Here is a 19,331-nt window from a genome sequence, read left to right as displayed (position 1 = left end):
TTAAGTTAAATAATTTATTTCCCAACAAAACATTTCCAATTTAATATAATTATTGTAAGCCTATTATATAAATCGCATGGTGTTTATAGTAATATAGATAAAATTATTTTAACATATTTAGTTTTAAACATTTATAAGTTACAACACACCAATATGAACATTTATCAAATATTTTTTTCAATTTTCACTGTCAAATATAATAAGATTTATGAAAAAGAGGCAATGAGTACCTAGTCTTAAGTATATATGTAGAACGCAAATCTAATAAAATACGTTTATATGTACATAGTACTATAAATTGTATTAGAATACATATAATTCAAAACGACGTTTTTCGCTCCCTAATTTATTTTTAACAATACAACTGTATGTTCCATTATGTATCCAGTCGATATTATGAATTTTAAGTACCTGTTTATCTTCTAAGTATTCTGTATCTTTTAAAGTCCAAGGAGTTATAGGTAATGCCGATTCAAGTTTTCTCCAGTACACCTAAAAACACAAAATTTTATTTTTAAAACTTAAATAGGGATTATACCTAGGTTAGGTTAGGTAGCTACCTACTTATTAGTTATTTTGTATATATAGGTAGGTATATAACAACCATATATACCACATTATATACCTGCATATTATATTATACTTATTTTATATTAGTTTAATATATATATATATATATATAAAATATATATATTAGTGGCGTAATTAGGAATTCGTCCTGAGGGGTGGGGGGATAGACATTTATTTACCATGTGCATATGTATTTATAGATTTCTTTATATTCATTATATTAATAAAATAATTCTATTTAAATATATTTTGTCGTGATGTCAGCACATAACCCCACAAGCTACAAAATGAATAACTAAGTATATAATATTTATATTATAAAGACCCTAGGGGATCTATCTCCCGTATCCCACTTCAATTACACCTCTGATATATATTTTTTATATACTAATAATAACACTATTATTATTTATCTTTTTAACAGCATATTCTTTGCTATAATTCTAAATAACTTAATTGAGATTTGAAGTGATTTTAGTGAACAGTTTCTCCACTCACTCAAGTGCATATGTTACCAGAAATGTTGATATTTAAGAGGTGATGACTGATGACAGTTCCTAGGAAATGTTGACAATTCCTAATGGCGGAAGGAAATGATATCATTGCCTAGTATATGTTATCATTTCCTAACTATATCAGGTAAAAAGATGCCATATATTTTTTTAGATACTTTTAATTTAATCTGTCTAATTTAAATATTAATTTTATCAAACATAATTATTAATTACCCTAATAAATGATCAATAATCAATAGAAAATTCAAGTGTTGTTAAACATTTTTTTTATTACTTTAATTTGTGTAAGGTTTTCACATGGCAGACTTTCGTGACATTGCCGGACATTGCTGGCCCAGCCCGGAGCCGGACTTGGGCCGAGCCCGAGTATGCATTAAGCGTGAGTTTCCAGGGCGGGCCAGGCTTGGACTGGGCTCGGGTGTGCGCTGTGTTAGTGTGAACTGTGAGTGAGTACTGGCTGTCTGGCTAGGCTTACATTTAACACATCATATTTTAGGTGAAAACAAGGTAAGGTTGGACGGTTTTAACTAAAATAAATTGGGCCGGGCCAGCCTGTTTATTTAACTAAAATGAGTCGGACCGGACCGAGCCGTTTGTTTAACTACAATAAATCGGGCGGGGCCGGGCTAAATATATGTAAAAAAAATGTTGAACGGGCTTGGGCTTTAAAAATCAGGCCCGTTCAGAGCTCTAATGTACAGGTAGGGACACTTATAATAAAATACATAAATATTACGATAAACATATTATGCGATAGCTATATGCGATAGCCATGGCATTTTCCAATCAACCATTTTATCGATATTAGTCATTTCCCCACCTGATATTTTAAGAACCCGGACAATATTGACAGTAGTTGTATTATAATGGTTTTTAGCATGTCACCGTTGCGAATTATTTATCGTTCTAATAATTACATTTTAAAGCTGGTCCCACATGACCTGCAACATCATAATCGGTGGTTCTAGGTCACTTTGTACTGTCAACATTGAAAGTGCGAAACTTTTATATACATAGGTACTACTTATCACTTATATTTACAATATATACCTTAAATATATAATAGTACAAAGTGATATGTGATAAGTGATATCATTTCCTAAACTGTCAACATTTCCGGTAACATAAATATAAATATATAATTATACATTTTTTTATATTCTAAAATTTACCTATTACGCTACCTATAGTTATTATACATTTACATTAGACTCAATACACTATACATATACTATACTATATATACACTATACAATAAACATGTATGTTTCTAATTAGTACCTATTTACTATTAGAGTTATTTTCTTCCCTTATAATAGTAATAATAGTATAGTGATGCTTACTCTTGGTTTTGGAAATCCTCTTGCTCTGCAGTCAAACACAACAGTTTCGTTTTTGCTGATCATCATTGTCTCAGGCTGATATTTTATGAACAAAGGAGCGAACGCGATTCGTAAGTGAAATGTATACGTTTCATAAGAGCTCATACACGTGTATACGCCACCATCTAATTCGTCCAGTTCGTAGATTTTCAATGAACGGTTTATTTGTTTGAAATGTTGTTCATCTGCTCTTTTGTAAACTAAGTCATTGACATTTACACCGTCCTATAATTTAACACACAGTCAAAAATATTGTGCCTAATATTAAATGTATTTAAACAACAATCACTATACTCTGTTCCATCTAAGAGTGAACCGCTTTCGCGCACTGAGCCGCCGAACAGCGTTCTGTGATTGGCAGACAGTCATCGCCGGCCGTTGTCGGTTGTCGGGCGTCTGTGCTAACGCTCTCGCCGATGTCCGGATTGTGGTGGGATGCGCGGAAAAAGTGTGTTTTGGTCAGCCGATTGGTTCACTTTTAGGTGGAACAGAGTATAGTGATGATATGACCTATTTTTTTGGATTGTATGTACAATTTAAATAGTCAAATGATAGTGGTACCTAGTGGTAATTTATTATTTTAATGATTTTATGTTTTGTTACTATTACTTAAGTGGGTTTCTTCATTTCAATGACTTCAAATGTGAATAATACCTACATTTACATTAAACTCATGTCTCATATGACTAATGACAGTCAAACGGGTGTAGGGGCGATAGATCTCTCCATGACCTTTGTTTCAATATTCATCATAACTTATACTATATACCTAGGTATGAAACGGTAATCATAAATTATATTTTTATGACTAAATAGTATATTATGTTAAAAATCAGGCACATCTCCCATGAAAAAATCGTTTGACCACCAATGTGGATGACGTAACTACCTATAGTTTTAATTTATGTAAATACTTTAAAGAAAATATAATATTTGTATTATTATCCAATTTAGTATTATAATATTTATATCTCGATGATAAAGGAAGTAATCGAATATAATAATATGAACATAGGTATATCGTTTCCCCGTCGGGGGATAGTATACCTATAATAATCGGCAACATACATAGTCGTGTATTAAAATTCATGTTTTCACAAAACTGCCTAGAGTAGTTGTTATTTCTAAGTTCTAAGGTAAGAGTATTTATTTTTATGAGATTAACAAATGTGCAATAACAATACCTACAATTTATTTAAATTAAACAGTTTATATTTTTAAGCTACAGCGTTTAGGAATATTATTTGACTTTCTTCCATTAAATTATAAAACATTATAAAACACATATTCTTACATAGAATTTAATATATTATATATAATTTATAATGAGTAGACAATGTCATTCCTCCAAGTTTTTTTTCTTAAATAAATCTTTCTCACCTTTAACCATTTATGGGTCATGTTTGTTAACGGGCAATTCATAAGAACGTCATCGAGTTCGTTTATGATCAAAGATTCGTTTGCTATCATCGGAAAAGGCGTTTCACCTATAAGTAAATTTAAATCCATAACATGTAAGTACTTATAGATTTTCACGAGCGTGTACGAAAATATGATGTAAAAACTTAGTAAAAATAATATCACCTTTAACAACGATTTTATAGTTTTTCTCGATCGCCCCGGCCTCGTTTGAAGCTCTACAAGTGAACACGTTTGAATCACCCAACGGAGTATCGTAAATAATCAATCTCCGGAAGTCGTTTATGACTAAAATATGGTCTATGAAAAATTAATATGTCATCAGAAATGGTGTTTTGTATCGATTTGAAAAAAACCTATTAACCAATACATATATTATTAAATTGCATTGTACTTGCCGTTGTAATAAGTAACAGGAAAACCATTCATAAGCCAAATCATTTGGGGGGAGGGTACTCCTTGACCCGTACACTTCAACACATAATCTCCACCTTCTGATAATACCAGGGTTACATTATCGTTCCCCTCGGCAATCGTTGGTTTGGCTAAGAGTAAGAAAAAATAACGCATATTGGCATATTATATATTTATATACATATATATTACTATATTAGATTAACAGGTAAGTAACGCAATTTATTACTAATCTATACAAAATTAATTGTATTTGTTTGCGTATTAAAACCTACATAAACACGAGCGAACCTGCAGAGATATAATGATTAAAGTTTAATTAGATTACTCGAAAAGTGTAGTTTATTCGAGTAAATGGGTTTATTTATAAATTCGTTTTATGTCACCATCAGTAAAGAAATCCATTACTTTTATATAAATTTAAAATTATATAAGGTGAAATGGAGTAATTATAAGTTAGAAAAAATGTTTAAAACCATTCATACAAAATATATGGCTATCATTGATAAATCGTTTTATTTAATAACATGAAAGTGTAAATGGACTTTGTGATGAAACATATAGAAAAAACGGTGAAGTTATGATTTATGAAATCTGTAATCTCAAAAGTGATAACATGGTCTATTTTTCTTAAATTTCGGACATTTTACCATCAACATGCCGTTACATAATATATTTGAAAATATTTTAAGCATTATGTTCAAATTTGTTTAGTAATATTCGTTATTGTGTAGGTCTCTGATAATAATGTTGTTCGATCCATCGAATTCTGTGAGAACATTAACATTTTATCTTGATAAATATATCGAGAGGTTCCCTTTTTTCAGTTTTGGTTAAAAAAATAATCACTAGTCTTCTGAATGTATTATTCAAAAATCTTATTAAATAGTTAATGGAGCATAAACAACTTCCATCATTATGTTTACGTAATTAATTTACAATAATTGTCCCACTTCACCCCACTGTCATTTGTCAAAACTGAGTAATTGAAATAAAAACCTAGATTCGAAGAATAATAATTATTCATAATTTACATAACAATAATATATGGACTCCGTTATTAAATTATATTGTTATATAAACATACGTGATACGTAATAGTAATAGTGTAATAGTGTAACCAAAACAACAATATACTTTATGGATAATTTATTATGAAAAATGTATTATGCATCATGTAAGTTATGACCGGGCAGATACTTTAAATTATTTATTCATTTCTAATGCATACGAACTGTGTAGTACCATAATATTCATATAATTAATAGGTACCGATTGTATACGATAATAGTTTAGTTATTGTTCAGTTGTACATTTAATTGCATTTGATTGAGTATAGATACCAATTCATTCTGTTGTTCGGAGATGAGTCAACGTTGGTCGTTTAAAATATTATGTTCCTACCATAGACTTTGAGATTATGATGTTTTTTTTTTTATATTATGGTAAACATCGTCGTTATTAAGTATTGAAATTTGAAACAAATAAAGTAAAACATTAATATGTTACTCATAGGCGCGTCATAGACATACTTAGAACAATTTCACAAATCTGGAGATCAGATCCTTGAATAATTTTTTGGATAGTAGTTTTCCCATTATATAAAAACAATTCTAAAAACTAGTTTTGACTTAATTTAAATTCGAATGCCCGGTCATTGTCTGTGTGTGTAACTTGTAAACATGTAATGAGGTATGATTAGTATGAAGCTCATAATATTATATCATATTTTATTTTGTTTGAACATAATATTTAAATAAGTGTATATAGTATAATATTATATGCATTTCAGTTTTTCTATTTGCCAGTTTAAATTCAATGCCTTGTTAGATTATTATTTTTACTGAATTTAACGATTATAGAAAACAACTATCACAACGCATAATATACACAATTAATATACACAATATAATAAAGGTAAATAATACCTACTTATATTTTCAGATTTTTATAAAATTGAACTAAACTAAATATTATATATTCAATTTTATAACACACCATTATATTGTTTACGAAGTAAAATAGTTAGCATATTATTTAAACTAATGGTGTACAAACTACCGATAACTTAAGTATCTAAATATTATTATTAATAAATCTTTAATATTTATGGACCCATAGGTACCCTCATTTACTATTCATAAAGCGTAATTCTACAATTTTCGTTTTGCAAGATACTGCTGATATATTGATAAAACGTTATTTTTGTACTATTGTATCACATAATATGTAAATAATCACATATAATATAGGTACCTATTATAAATATTAATAACTATGGTTCACTTTACATATTATGGTGACGTTAGTTGTTGATTCGGAATAGCCAGCGATATTTTGTGCACCACATGTGAAAATACCTTCATGTTGGAATGTTACGTTGCGTACGACTAATTCGATTTCTGAACTCTGGCTGAAATAAATTTAGAATTTTTTTTTTATGAATAAAATTGTTTAGTGTGTTACACCATAAATACATTGATATTATAATTCATAATCAATACCTAAAGTTCCAAGCTTGTTGAGGGTAATTCCGTGACTCCCAGGTAACTGTAAACGGGACCAATGACTCGACATGACAATTGACGTGCAATTCACCACCAACTACTCCGACCGCTTTTGTTGTTGTAGTTATGTAAGGTGCATCTATTTATAATATGTATATAATATTATATTTTATACGTTTGGTTTTAATTTATAATAATTATTGAGATATGCATGCATGATTCATATAATATAACTCTAATTTACCAGGTTCGTTTGGAATGATGCTAGTTTTTGTAATGCGCCTGAAGTAATTACCATTATTGTTCATACCAAATACCTAAATTAAACGACAGAGCAATAATAGTTTTAGTGTGTTTAAACTTTATACGTTTAAACATTATGTTCAAATAATATTTTTTTGTTAAATTAAATGAGTAGGTATGGGTCTTATTAATGACGATAGTATTTAATAGTAATTAAGCACTCTAACGAGCAAACAATTTTAATATCAGAAGTATTACTAATATTTTTGTCATGTATAGGACGCATAATACACGCAACATCATTAAAATAAGTTATGAATTGTAAATGTTTTAATAATTACCGTTTTAATAGAAATAATAATTAATATGCTCCTTGATATTATAGTATGTTAGACAACAAACCTATTTGCCCATTTTTTACTTGATTGTCCGAAATTTTTAAGGATTTCTAAAAGTTACAGAAGTATAGGCAAACATAGATAGGTTCATTATTTAATACTGACGTACCTAACCTACCAATAAGAATTAGTATGAAATTTTTGTATTGTTTAAAACAGATGTCTTAACATTTATATGATCGACATTAGGTCCAAATAATTGTCCAAATTTGTAAAATATATAGAAGTCGTTCCCCATAGCAATAAACAAAGCGAATTCCATTCGGTATTATTGAATTCAAATCGATTTTAATCAGTTTCATTACAAATTCAGTACATCGGAATGAAAAAAAGCCATTTAGCCCGAAAAAGCAACGTTTGAAATCCCTTGAACTATACTACGGTTAGATTGGTTCATATTAAAAAATTTTCCATTTTGTTAAACATTTTAAAGTTTCCGATTTTAATTTACGACGTAATTGTATTTGATGTATACAAATTAAAACTGAATGAGACACAATAGTTAAAGAAGCTACTGGGGAGTTTGAAAACAATGATGAATCATTTTAATTGAAATAAGAAAAAAACGATTCCGAGTGAAGCTTGATTTACTCGAAAATGACGAAAATATAGTCTATAAATGGGTGTTTAATGACATTTCTATGGAACTATAATAGACATACTAAAATAATAAGTTTTTAACTTTTCTTAAAATTTACTAATAAACTATATTTAATGTGTAATAATATTATGTTTGTAAATATAGATATTATAATTTTTTCCTATTTTTACTTTTAAACATTTTCTAACGTGTGTTAAACCATGAGTTAGGTACTATAAATTGATTTGAATATTACTAAATTACTTATAGAAAATAAAACAATAACATAAATAATTTTAGGTCATCATTAGATTAAACTTCTGTTGCCAACATTATAATATTTTCAGATAAAAATCACTGTAGTATACTAGAAAAAGTTAAATATTCGTACTGAATTTCATAATAAAATAGAAACCTAGGTATCATCACAGTTGTAATTGTTTTTTTCAGAAGGTAGGTTTGCGCATAGCCTTCACCTCCAGCCCATATCGTAGTTCTCCACTACTGATTGGTTGATTTTTTTCTATATTATAATTAAATGTATATGATTGACAGACAATAAGAAGTGGAGAACTACGATATAGGTGAAGTAAAGAGTGAAAGGATGCGTATCAATAAACTGTGATGATATACCTATCTATTTTGTCATGCTGAATATGATATTTTAATAAAATACATATTTATAACAACAAATTGAAACATTCAATGTAAATGTTGATTTTAGATGTTCATAGCTAATGCAAATGTTTGTATAAAATTTAGAATATTTTAAAGTTATGATACAACAAAACTGTTAGGTACGTAGTAAAAAAATATATCAAACAATTTGACCCATATAATATGTGTATAAACTCGGCCATGCATTGGTGTAAACGAGTGTTAAAATAAAATAATGACCAAATATTAAATGGACTCGTATATTTTAAATGTATTTTATTATCAATAGAAAATATCAAAGAAAAATATGTAATTAAAAATAATTATCCTCTTCTTAAATATCCATGCACATTGCACAATGCACATAGTTCATATTATTATGATAACTTGTTTTCTAAAAATAAACTAAATAATTGTATTTTTATATTTGAAAAAAATTTAATTGTATGTTTTTCATTGAATTCGAGCCCAGAATATGATTTAATAAATATAGCAATTAAGATTTTAATAATATATAACATCATTATTCCTTATTCGCACTTTATAAAACCAACTAATAATAATAATTAATAACTATTGAATTTAAAATGATTTTAATAACGACCTTAAATTATAAATTTCTAAATTATTTATTTTGTTTTTTGTAAAAACGTATGTAGATACTAGATAAAAAAAAATATTCCTGTTAATATAATCTTTAATTTAGTAATAGTAAAATGGTATTTTAAATTTGTTATAAAAAATTGATGACAATGAATCTACTATTTAAATTTTTAGTCGATGTAGGTACACAAAAAAAATTAGTATTTATTGAATACCCGACAAGATAATAATTTGAAGGCAATCAAATATGTGAATTAAAAAAAAAAATAAATATTTTCGGGGAAAAATACAGCGAGACAACCGTACAGGTTTATTTATATTAAATTTGATGTTTATTGATTAATGGTTTAATGAAAAAAAGTTTAGAAATTTAGAATGCCATGGATTACATGCAGGTATCGTATGTTTAAACTTCAAATAGCTAGTCATTTGAAAAATTTTTACTCTATAATATTATTATATAATAAATAGGCATTGGACATGTGAACACATAATATTTAATATCGTACTGTACGTGCACCAACGACTACATTTTGAATTCTAATAAATTATTATTTTATCGCCCTAGGTATTCAACATAATAATGAAATACGTATATTTACCTGAACGTAAAAAGGATTGTCGTTGGGTATAAATGGACCACATAACAACAAATTTCTTCCAAAATCTAAAACTGGCAGCGCCTCTGTCGTACCGTCACTGCTTAAATCTTGAATTTTACAAGAAACAAATTTCTTAACGTCTGGACAGTTTACTAATATATAGTTTTTGGCACCTATAATACATAATTTCTATTGTTATTTATAATACAAAATTACGTTAAGTTATAAAAAAGTATTAGTTTGGTGTTAATGTTTGCATAATATTTTATTATACTATATACCTACGTGAAATATATAGGTAAGTAATACCCATAGTACATATTAAAATGTTATAATCAGATTGAATAATTATTGATATGTTGGGATGTATACTCAACGATGATTTTTATCATATAATGTGCACTCAAAATGCTATTAATTTAAAAATTAACTTCCGAAATGCTACTTTTGCTATTTTTGTTTTACAATTTATGTTTTTATTCTAAACAACGAAATAGTCATAGTTTAAAATCAAAAGGTGGATTTGCATTGAATACTTTGTGTATATACCTACACTGCAGTCTGCAGGTAGGTACAAGTAAGCTTATCGATTATTTTACCTACATAATATTTGAACCTACAAACTCGTTAGTGGGCAAGTACATCATTTATAAACATCGCCACTGAAATTAATACCTACCTACAAAAACTATATTAAATGAATAATGCCATATTCTGCGTTATAACTTATAACTTATGTGTGTATGTGTCATGTGTGTATTTTGGTGTGTGTGTGTGTGTGTGTGTGTGTGTGTGTGTGTGGACGTGCTAGATGTGTACTGTATAAATCCGTTGACATTAATATTAATTTAATCGTACTTTCGAGCATTCTATTTAGTTGATGATTCAGTACGTTTGGATGAACAAATACCTTTAAGTGGTCTGTGACTAGTTTGCGTCATGTTTTTTGGTATTGAAGTAGCAAAGCCGAAGTCAAAATTCTTTGTGCTGATTCCGCAAGCACGAATTGTATGTGCAGATTCACTAGTGATGTACAAAGTCCATTCACCGGGTATAGGTTCCTTAGAAATACAAAATACTCATTACCGTTAGGTACTTAATATTTAACATTTATATACTAATATACACCTACGATATAAATTATTTAAAAATAGTATAATAACCTAAGGACTGGAGGTATTTCAAATTTTGATACCGGTATCCGGTATTTGTTTACTACCGGTATCTACGGTATTACTGATTGTAAGATATTTTCGGGTAATTATGGAAAATACCGTACCTCAGAGTTACCGAAAATATCGTACGGTTCGTACCTCGGTAATTATCAAAAATAACATAATCTCGACAAATTTATTAGTGTTTTCAAGTTTCCAACTAAGGATAGAGCTATTATATTATATCATTGCGATCATATAAAAAATAATAAATTATAAATGTAGCTATACGCAGCCAGTTTGGCACTTTTTTTAATAACAGTAATTCAATTACTTGAGTAATTTGTAATTGGTAATTGATTAAAAAATGTTGATGTAATTTGTAATTGGTAATTGATTATTAAATGTTGATGTAATTTGTAATTGGTATAATGAATTACATAATACACAGTGTACTGTGAGTGTCATAGACGTGTGCAGACTTCGATTTCCGGTCGGTTATATGTATAAATATAATCAAGTTGTGTGTGCTCGACCGGCTCGCCCTGTGCGCATGCCGATGCTGAGTGTACATATATAACGTATATACTATATAGCATACGTTTTATCGAACATTCGACACCGATACTAAAAGATAATTTTATGATGAACATTACTATAGATAATATAGTCATGTAGACAGATGTAGTATTATACATTTAAACTAAGTATCTTAATTCATTAATTGTCCATGTATAATATGGTATTTTCGGTAATAACGGTAATTACAGATTCACGGTATACCGATATTCTGAATTACCAAAAATATCGCCAGCTCTATACTAATAACCAACATAACCGATAGAAAAATGTATCTCCAGTTGTACAGCGTTCATTAAAAACGCTGTTATATATCTAACAAAATAGTTATCATTCAACAATTCAAAAACTTACCAGAATGTTGACGATTTTGACATTTTTCAAGTCTAAATCAGTGATCAACCCATGTGCTTCATCCATTTTCTTGCCTACGGGATTCACCACGCCAATGTTAGAATTGAGTCCCGAGACGGAGACCTGGAGACTCTTTATGCTCTCGTCGATATTCAGCTTTTTCGGAAATGGTATCAATTGTTTTTGTGGGATATTGACAGACATCAAATTTACTCGGTTTGTGTCCATTGATGTTTTTACAAATTGCAGAACTTTTGATACATCTTCCTTGTTGACATCAAACACGCTACCTGATCCCAATGATGCTATATTTTCGTAGCTCTTATCCGTCGATATGCAATCGTGCATTGTTCTTAAGACGACCACCTGCGAAAATTTTTTTTTAGCGTACCATCAAATAATAAGTGTGTTGTGGTTTATCAAATTATTTTTTGATGCATTGAATAAAACATAGACTTATTAAAAACACATCATTATTATCGTTTTTTTTGTTATAGAAAGCTCTTTCAAGTAGGTGCCTGTATTAGTAATTATTATATTTGAAACACAAATGGAAAATTAAAAACTTTTAAGTTGTTTATCATAGACTAATAGAAAATCAGATTTAGTATGGATATAAAATTTGGTTTAATTTATGTACATTCAGAGTTATATATTATATAAAAAAAAACAATAAACACTTCAACAATTTGTAGTTCATAGTAATTTAGTGTAGTTAATTTAAGTGTACATTTTATCAGGTATGATTTTAGTTTCTATCAATATGATATAATATTTAAACGCTATATACCATGAAGTATAAGTAATCTTACAAAGACGCAGGTATATTGATTTTTATCCTACAACTTTTCAAATTTTTAAAACAATATAAAGTTATAGTTTTCAGATAAAGCACATTTTCATTTAAATGGTTAGGTATGTGAATATACGAAAATTGAAAATATGAGCTTGAAAAATCCTTATGAATACAAAATAGCACTTCTACATTCTTTTAGGTATAAAATGTGACGTAATTTTAGAAAAAAGGGAATAATTACAAATTTTCGTTATTTTGAAAAATTTGGTCAAAATATGAAATTCAAATGCTTATGAGAAAATTGTGAATATTTATGTAGTTGTCTATAGACTAATTATCTATATAGTAACTAGATCTAATTTTCTACCAAAAAAAAACCAGAGTTTAAAATTGTAGCTTTTTTACTGCTTCCAATAGGTATCAGAATCTAAAATTATTAAAAAATTAAAAAAACGCACGCATGTACTCACACACACACGCACACACACACACACACACACACACACACACACACACACACACACACGTAATAATAATTACAATTATTGTCAAAACCATTGCATTCCTTGCTCCACTCAGAATTCATAGCGTGGTTAATTTTGACAACCTAAAAAATTTTAGAATTCTCTATTTCAGGTTAAAATATTTTGGTACCACGTACTATAACAATAAAACAATTTATTGTAACGACGAACGACTAAAACTTGACCGGTAAAATAAAATACATTTACAAATCACTAATTAAAAATATTATTTACGAAACTTTAAAATATATGACGTATAGAACCTAAAAAATACAAAATTATTGAGTTCAAACTTAGTTCATATGATATTATGATGATATCTCTTGAGAAACCAAAATATATACATGTTTAAAATATGATAGGAGTTAAGACTACCTACCAAAAAATAAATGCAAGATAGAAATAAATTAGAACTGAACATCTGTGAAATGTGAACACTAGGTACCTACTATAATTGAAGTCTTCGTATAAACAAATGACACTTTAACTACGAAATATTAATGTATATCACCATATCGGCATGCACGATGCTACGACAAAACAATTAACCTCGATTTCCATTTGACAAGACAGATGTTAATTAAAATTTGAAGTAGGTACCTACGTCATTATATTATGAAATATAATATTAAAAGAATACTGTGTTACTACTTACTATACCTAATAGTTAATTGATTTCATATTTTCATACTGATTAGACATAAGTAATAACTATGCAAAAGCATGTTTGTAAAATTGAAAAATATATATAATATAATTATATATTTATATAATAGCTTTTTATAACAATAAAATTAAAAACGAAGGTTTTAAAGTTGGTAACTGCTCTGCTTTATAATAGCTATCTAGGGGGCACTGTAATGGATGTGTTAAATTTGAAATTCAATGATAAAAATCATTGTAAACGAAAAACGATTGTGAGCGAAGATGGGTCAGCCTAAACTTCTAAGTATATTATATGATATTATTGATATTAAATCAATTTTTTTTAACATTAGTAATGCAGTTAGAACCCAGATTAAATTAATGTTTGGCCAAATTTTCAATTTTCAATTTTCAAAATGTGTTACCAGAAACCACCCCAGTTAAAATTAGACGCATTTTCCGACAACTTTTCATGTACATAAACACAAAAAATAACACACTTCATTGTAAAATGTATACATTCATCGCTCCGTTCAGAAGCTGTTAAAATAAATATCAGTTGAAGCCTGAAGGTGAAACTTTTTAAGTGGTTTTACTAACTAACCTAACAGGAAATTTTCTTTTTAACATGTTTAACCCCAAAGTACAAACTAAATCCAATTTGGTACCTACCAAAAATAACACTCAATATTAAAGACTGAAGCTTTATTTTCTGCTTTAAAAAGTGTCCGCTGACACAATAAATAACCCATGTCATTGTAAAACTTTATATTCATTGATCCACTAGGGATCTAAAAACTCAGATATTAATTAAAACTTAAAAATAGAAATTGTTTTCCACATAAAATATAAACATATATTTTATACATTTTTAAGTGAATGGTTTTTTCTTTTAATAACCCTGTATGTACACACCAGGACTACACTACTTCAGATAAATGAGTGTACAGTTTCAATAGGTATATCAAAATACCTATACTAAACTAATAAATTATGACATTTTTTTCAATGAAAAGTTAAACAACTTCATAAATCATTTTACAAGTAATTTGATATATTAATGAATGGGAGAAAAACACATGAACAAGTGATTACATAACAAAATCATGATAATGTATTGTTGACTATCACGATTCGGAAAATGTTGCTATAATGCAAGACTTAAGTTAAGTAATATTGCATAGAATAAAACAAATCATCGATATGATTAAAATGGTGCAGTTAGAGCAATGTGAACTATTCTCGAATTATAATAATATGATGCCGACAAGGTCATTCGAAACCAATACAAATACTTATAGTATTAATAAATACTAAATTAGCGTTAAAAAAAAATATCCAAACGTTATTTTATGTTAAAAAATAAATAATAATACGTGCTTAAATAATAATATGTATTACAAAAACTGCGCCGTTGTAAGACATGCAATTGTTTTTGGTTTGGCTTTAACGTATTATTCCGAAGATTGTGTTAACGATAATAGTTTTAATTAATTACTTGAGATTGTTTTCTTTGGATTAACTCGAGGGCGTCGTAAACTAAATGCGAATCTTTGGGTGGCGCATCAGTAAATACGTATATATACGAATTGGGCTTCACAACTTTCAATGCTTGTATCACTGCCGTTATACCCATTTCCGGGCAATCTCCGCCTCCGCGTATCAGTACTTGATTCAGTTTGTGCATAATTACCTTCGGGTCAAATGTTTCCGTCACAGGGCCTACATCTGTTCAAACAAAACCATAACAATATTCGTCCAAGACATACAATATTATGGTATCCATAAATCAGCAGACAATTTGACGTTATTTTTTAGTCTTGTGAAAAAAATAATAATATGTTATCATGTAAAGATAGTCATATTATACATATGAAAAACAAGAATAGTTATTTGAAATTCTGTTATATCACTTTATTCCGGTATCATTACTTTAAATGCGCGTAAAAGAAAAGGAACTTTTATAATATTTACTTTACGCGCGGAAACAATATTGGCGGTGTAAATGCATCGGAGATGTAATAACATTTTTAATTTAGAAAACAACAAACAATTTGGTGAATTGCATTTCTTGTCGAAAAATTATTACTGAAATGACAAATTTTCTGTTTTTAGAGTTTTATAAATTCTGAGAAATAGTATTTTACAAAAAAAAATAAAAATAAAGTCACATTCGTTCTTAAAATAAAAATAATACATTATATACTTTAAAAACTGTATTTTTTAAGATACTTCCAGGTTGACAATAGAAAAATCACCCCGTCATATATTTTATATGTAATTTCATATAGTAATGTCTAATGTGTAAACATCCTATTTTTCTACTAGGGGGCATTTTAAATGTATATCATAATATACTAGGGGTCGGCAATAGGCGGCCCTCGGACCCGATCCGGACTGCGGAGGGGAAATAACTGGACTGCCAAGAATATTTTTTTTAATGCTGGTTTTCTACATTTAATAGATACCTGTATTTTTTAACTATTTGTATGTTGTCTTTGGATGTATTTTGGCTCCACATACATCATATATGAAACTTCGATATCCAAAGTGACGTTTTTAAAGAATAAATATCGTCAAGATCACCTAAACCTTTAAAAAACTCTGAGCTTTAGTTGTTCTCCGAGAGTAGTTACAACATTTTAAAAAACTGGCTAATATTATATTATATTAAATAATTTGCTTGAATAGGTTAAACTGTATTTTCAACACAAAAATAAACAGATTATATTAACACTAATATTTAAGTTTTTTTCACGAACATTTTTTTTCAAATTATCTGGACCGCCATAGAATTGTATTTCCGACCCCTGTAATAGATTACATAGGTAATGATATAGTATGTCGACTATACCTGGGTCGTTAAATGGTACAAAAACGAAATGCTTGATATCAGTGTTGTTCCTTGTCAGCACGTAATTCATGATGCTCTCCGCGTGCGATTTCAACTGTACGTAGTCATTTTCCATGGAACCAGTCGTATCGAAAACGAAAGCCAAACTGCTGTACACATCTTCCGGATACTGCACAGCAGTGCTGCATTGCACTGCCAAGCAGACGATGGTCAGGGAGACTAACCAATTCATTGCTTGAATAAACGTCAATATTAATAATGTAAAGTGTATAATAATATATAATTCTTTGCAATTCACTGATCATTTTTATTTTTTATTTTTTCAATATCAATATTGTATGTTCATAACTGCCTTCAATATTACAATATATGTATATATAGAAATGTATATAATAATATATTGTGCTATAAGAAAAAATGTCGGCTGTGCAATATTAATAATAATAAAAATGTTTAATTTAAAAAAATGTCTACGTTTTAATTAATCGAGTAGTAAAATCGAATTTAATAGAGTAGTAACATTTACGTTGTAGTGTTGTATTTATAAGTTTTTTTTTATACATGGCCATAAAATTATCTCTAAACAACCATAGTACCTAATGGTATTAATTATTATTAATTAACGTGAAAAAAAAATGTATTTTTTAATTTAAATATGAATAAAAAGTCTGCCTTTTCCTGAAACAAAGTCATAAACTGTATAAAAATAGATTTCATTTTATTATGTCCAAATAGTAAAAACACAAATACTTAAAAATATATTTATCTTGGACCTTAGCACCTATTCTAGTTTATACAATTTTAAATATTACATTAGTTAATTTACTTTCTATGAATACCTACCCAAGGTATTTATAAAAATTAATAATACCTACTAATTATAACTTTTTAATGCAAATTTGACTAGTAATGAATACCTACCACAACAAAACTTAGATAATAATTACATAACTCAATTATATTTTTAAGGGTTTTAATGATTATCATATACTTGTGTTGGAAATTAAAGTATTCGAAAACAAAACGTTAAATATAACATTTTTTAAAATTTTTTAATTAAGTTAAGTTTATCAATATATTAAATTTAAAATAATTTATTACACCAATAAAAACTGGATGATGAATGTCCAAGTAAAAATTCACTCATTAAAAATTTAGGGTACCAATCTAAATCATTATATTTTGAATGGCAAAAATAGCATTTTGCGTAGAATCTATAAATATTTACAAATTCAATATGCACCTACTTAACGATGTTGTAATTATAGTCGTTTTATTATTATACATAATATAATAAGGTTATAACGAGTTATAATTCTCTTTTATAATGTTCAATTACACATAATTTGGGTAAGTACCTACACTAAACTAATACCACATTGTCATTGTGTTAAAACTACTTATCCAAATTATTTTATTTAGTTAACATCTACTAATTTATAATTACCTATTGTAATATAATTCACGAAATAATAAAATAAATTTTATGCTAGGTAGTATTAATTTATTATGAAATAATATATGAAATGTTAACAGTACAAAATATTATTTTTCAAATTAATAACTTAAAGTGTTATAATTATTTATAACATAATTCACCATCAATTATAGCAATAATATTTTGTTCTTTATTCATAAAATAGTATTAATTGCATACAAATGATTTAAAGGTAAGAGGAAGAACAAGTATCATCATATTATTTGTACATACTAAAGTTATATTTGACATAGCACTGGTTACTCACCTGTTTCTATAAAAATAATGTTTCGAATGACTTGAACACGACGAGTGTTGATCAACGATTGAAGAATTATTGAATCACAGGTAGGTTTAATATCGTTCTTCTTCTCGTGCTCTTAATCAAGTGTTATACATAGTTAGTCGATAACAAGCTACAGAATGACACTGTAAAATTGTATCATTAATTAAGGTCAGTAAGTCCGCACGATATGTATATAAATATATATTTTTTTTTTTTTTTTGGTTTCAGATCAAAGGTCGTGTTTTGTTATAGAGTAGTACGAGTAGGTAGGTAATATAAATTACATACATTACATTTTCATATACATAAACATGTACATAGCCATATTACATAATATACTTACTCAGCATAAACGTTTAGATTTCTGTGGTGAGAGTTATACGACAGTGCGTATTATAATAATATATTAAAGCATTTCTGAATCAAGTTGTCTTCTGTTTGGAGACGCGTTTTCGTGATGTATTGATGCACACGTCATATGAGCACTATTCGAAAAGTACTAAACATAACAGTAGTGACATAATTTAACGTCGACACAGTATAGGTACAGCGTAAATCGTTATTATGACCAACTCTGCGTATTGTTTCAAGTAGTCGAATTAAAGTATGAAACCTTTGTATTGTGTACCTAGTATGCTGTATATTTACGTAATATAAATCATGCACAATGTTTCATGTATACATAACATATACCTATTATCACTATGGGCCTAATTTTTAATTATAAGGTTGTAATATATATTAAGTTAAGTAATTAAGCACACTAATTTTA

At 28.1% G+C, this 19,331-nt stretch overlaps 1 protein-coding gene across 2 annotated transcripts; it reads right to left on the bottom strand.

Moving 5' to 3' along the window:
• Positions 1-18,700, bottom strand: LOC132936753 (hemicentin-1-like). 2 transcript variants are annotated; one of them, XM_061003512.1, is made up of 14 exons: positions 18,542-18,700; positions 16,797-17,030; positions 15,441-15,670; positions 11,978-12,343; positions 10,801-10,951; positions 9,891-10,063; positions 7,052-7,124; positions 6,805-6,946; positions 6,592-6,713; positions 4,285-4,431; positions 4,052-4,186; positions 3,848-3,954; positions 2,429-2,692; positions 1-492 (listed from the first exon to the last, which is right to left on the bottom strand). In XM_061003512.1, the coding sequence occupies exons 2-14, from the start codon at positions 17,026-17,028 to the stop codon at positions 304-306; spliced, it is 2,331 nt and encodes a 776-aa protein (XP_060859495.1). In that variant the 5' UTR covers positions 17,029-17,030; positions 18,542-18,700; the 3' UTR covers positions 1-303. The 2 variants fall into 2 exon arrangements, with proteins under 2 accessions (XP_060859495.1, XP_060859496.1); XM_061003513.1 differs by having other exon boundaries at positions 4,052-4,174.
• Positions 18,701-19,331: the final 631 nt, after the last annotated feature.

This window comes from Metopolophium dirhodum, chromosome 1 (assembly GCF_019925205.1).
Source record: "Metopolophium dirhodum isolate CAU chromosome 1, ASM1992520v1, whole genome shotgun sequence".
Classification (NCBI taxonomy): Eukaryota; Metazoa; Arthropoda; class Insecta; order Hemiptera; family Aphididae; genus Metopolophium; species Metopolophium dirhodum.
The sequence above is the reverse complement of the archived record's forward strand: the minus strand, read 5'-3'. Positions and strand labels throughout refer to the sequence as shown.

Coding starts and splice junctions, on each gene's coding strand:
- LOC132936753 (XM_061003512.1), bottom strand. CDS start 17,028: ATGAATTGGTTAGTCTCCCTGACCATCGTCTGCTTGGCAGTGCAATGC. Junction 7,125..9,890: donor ACAATCCTTTTTACGTTCAG/GTAAATATACGT, acceptor CGTTTAATTTAG/GTATTTGGTATGAACAATAA. Junction 4,187..4,284: donor TCCTGTTACTTATTACAACG/GCAAGTACAATG, acceptor AATTTTTCATAG/ACCATATTTTAGTCATAAAC.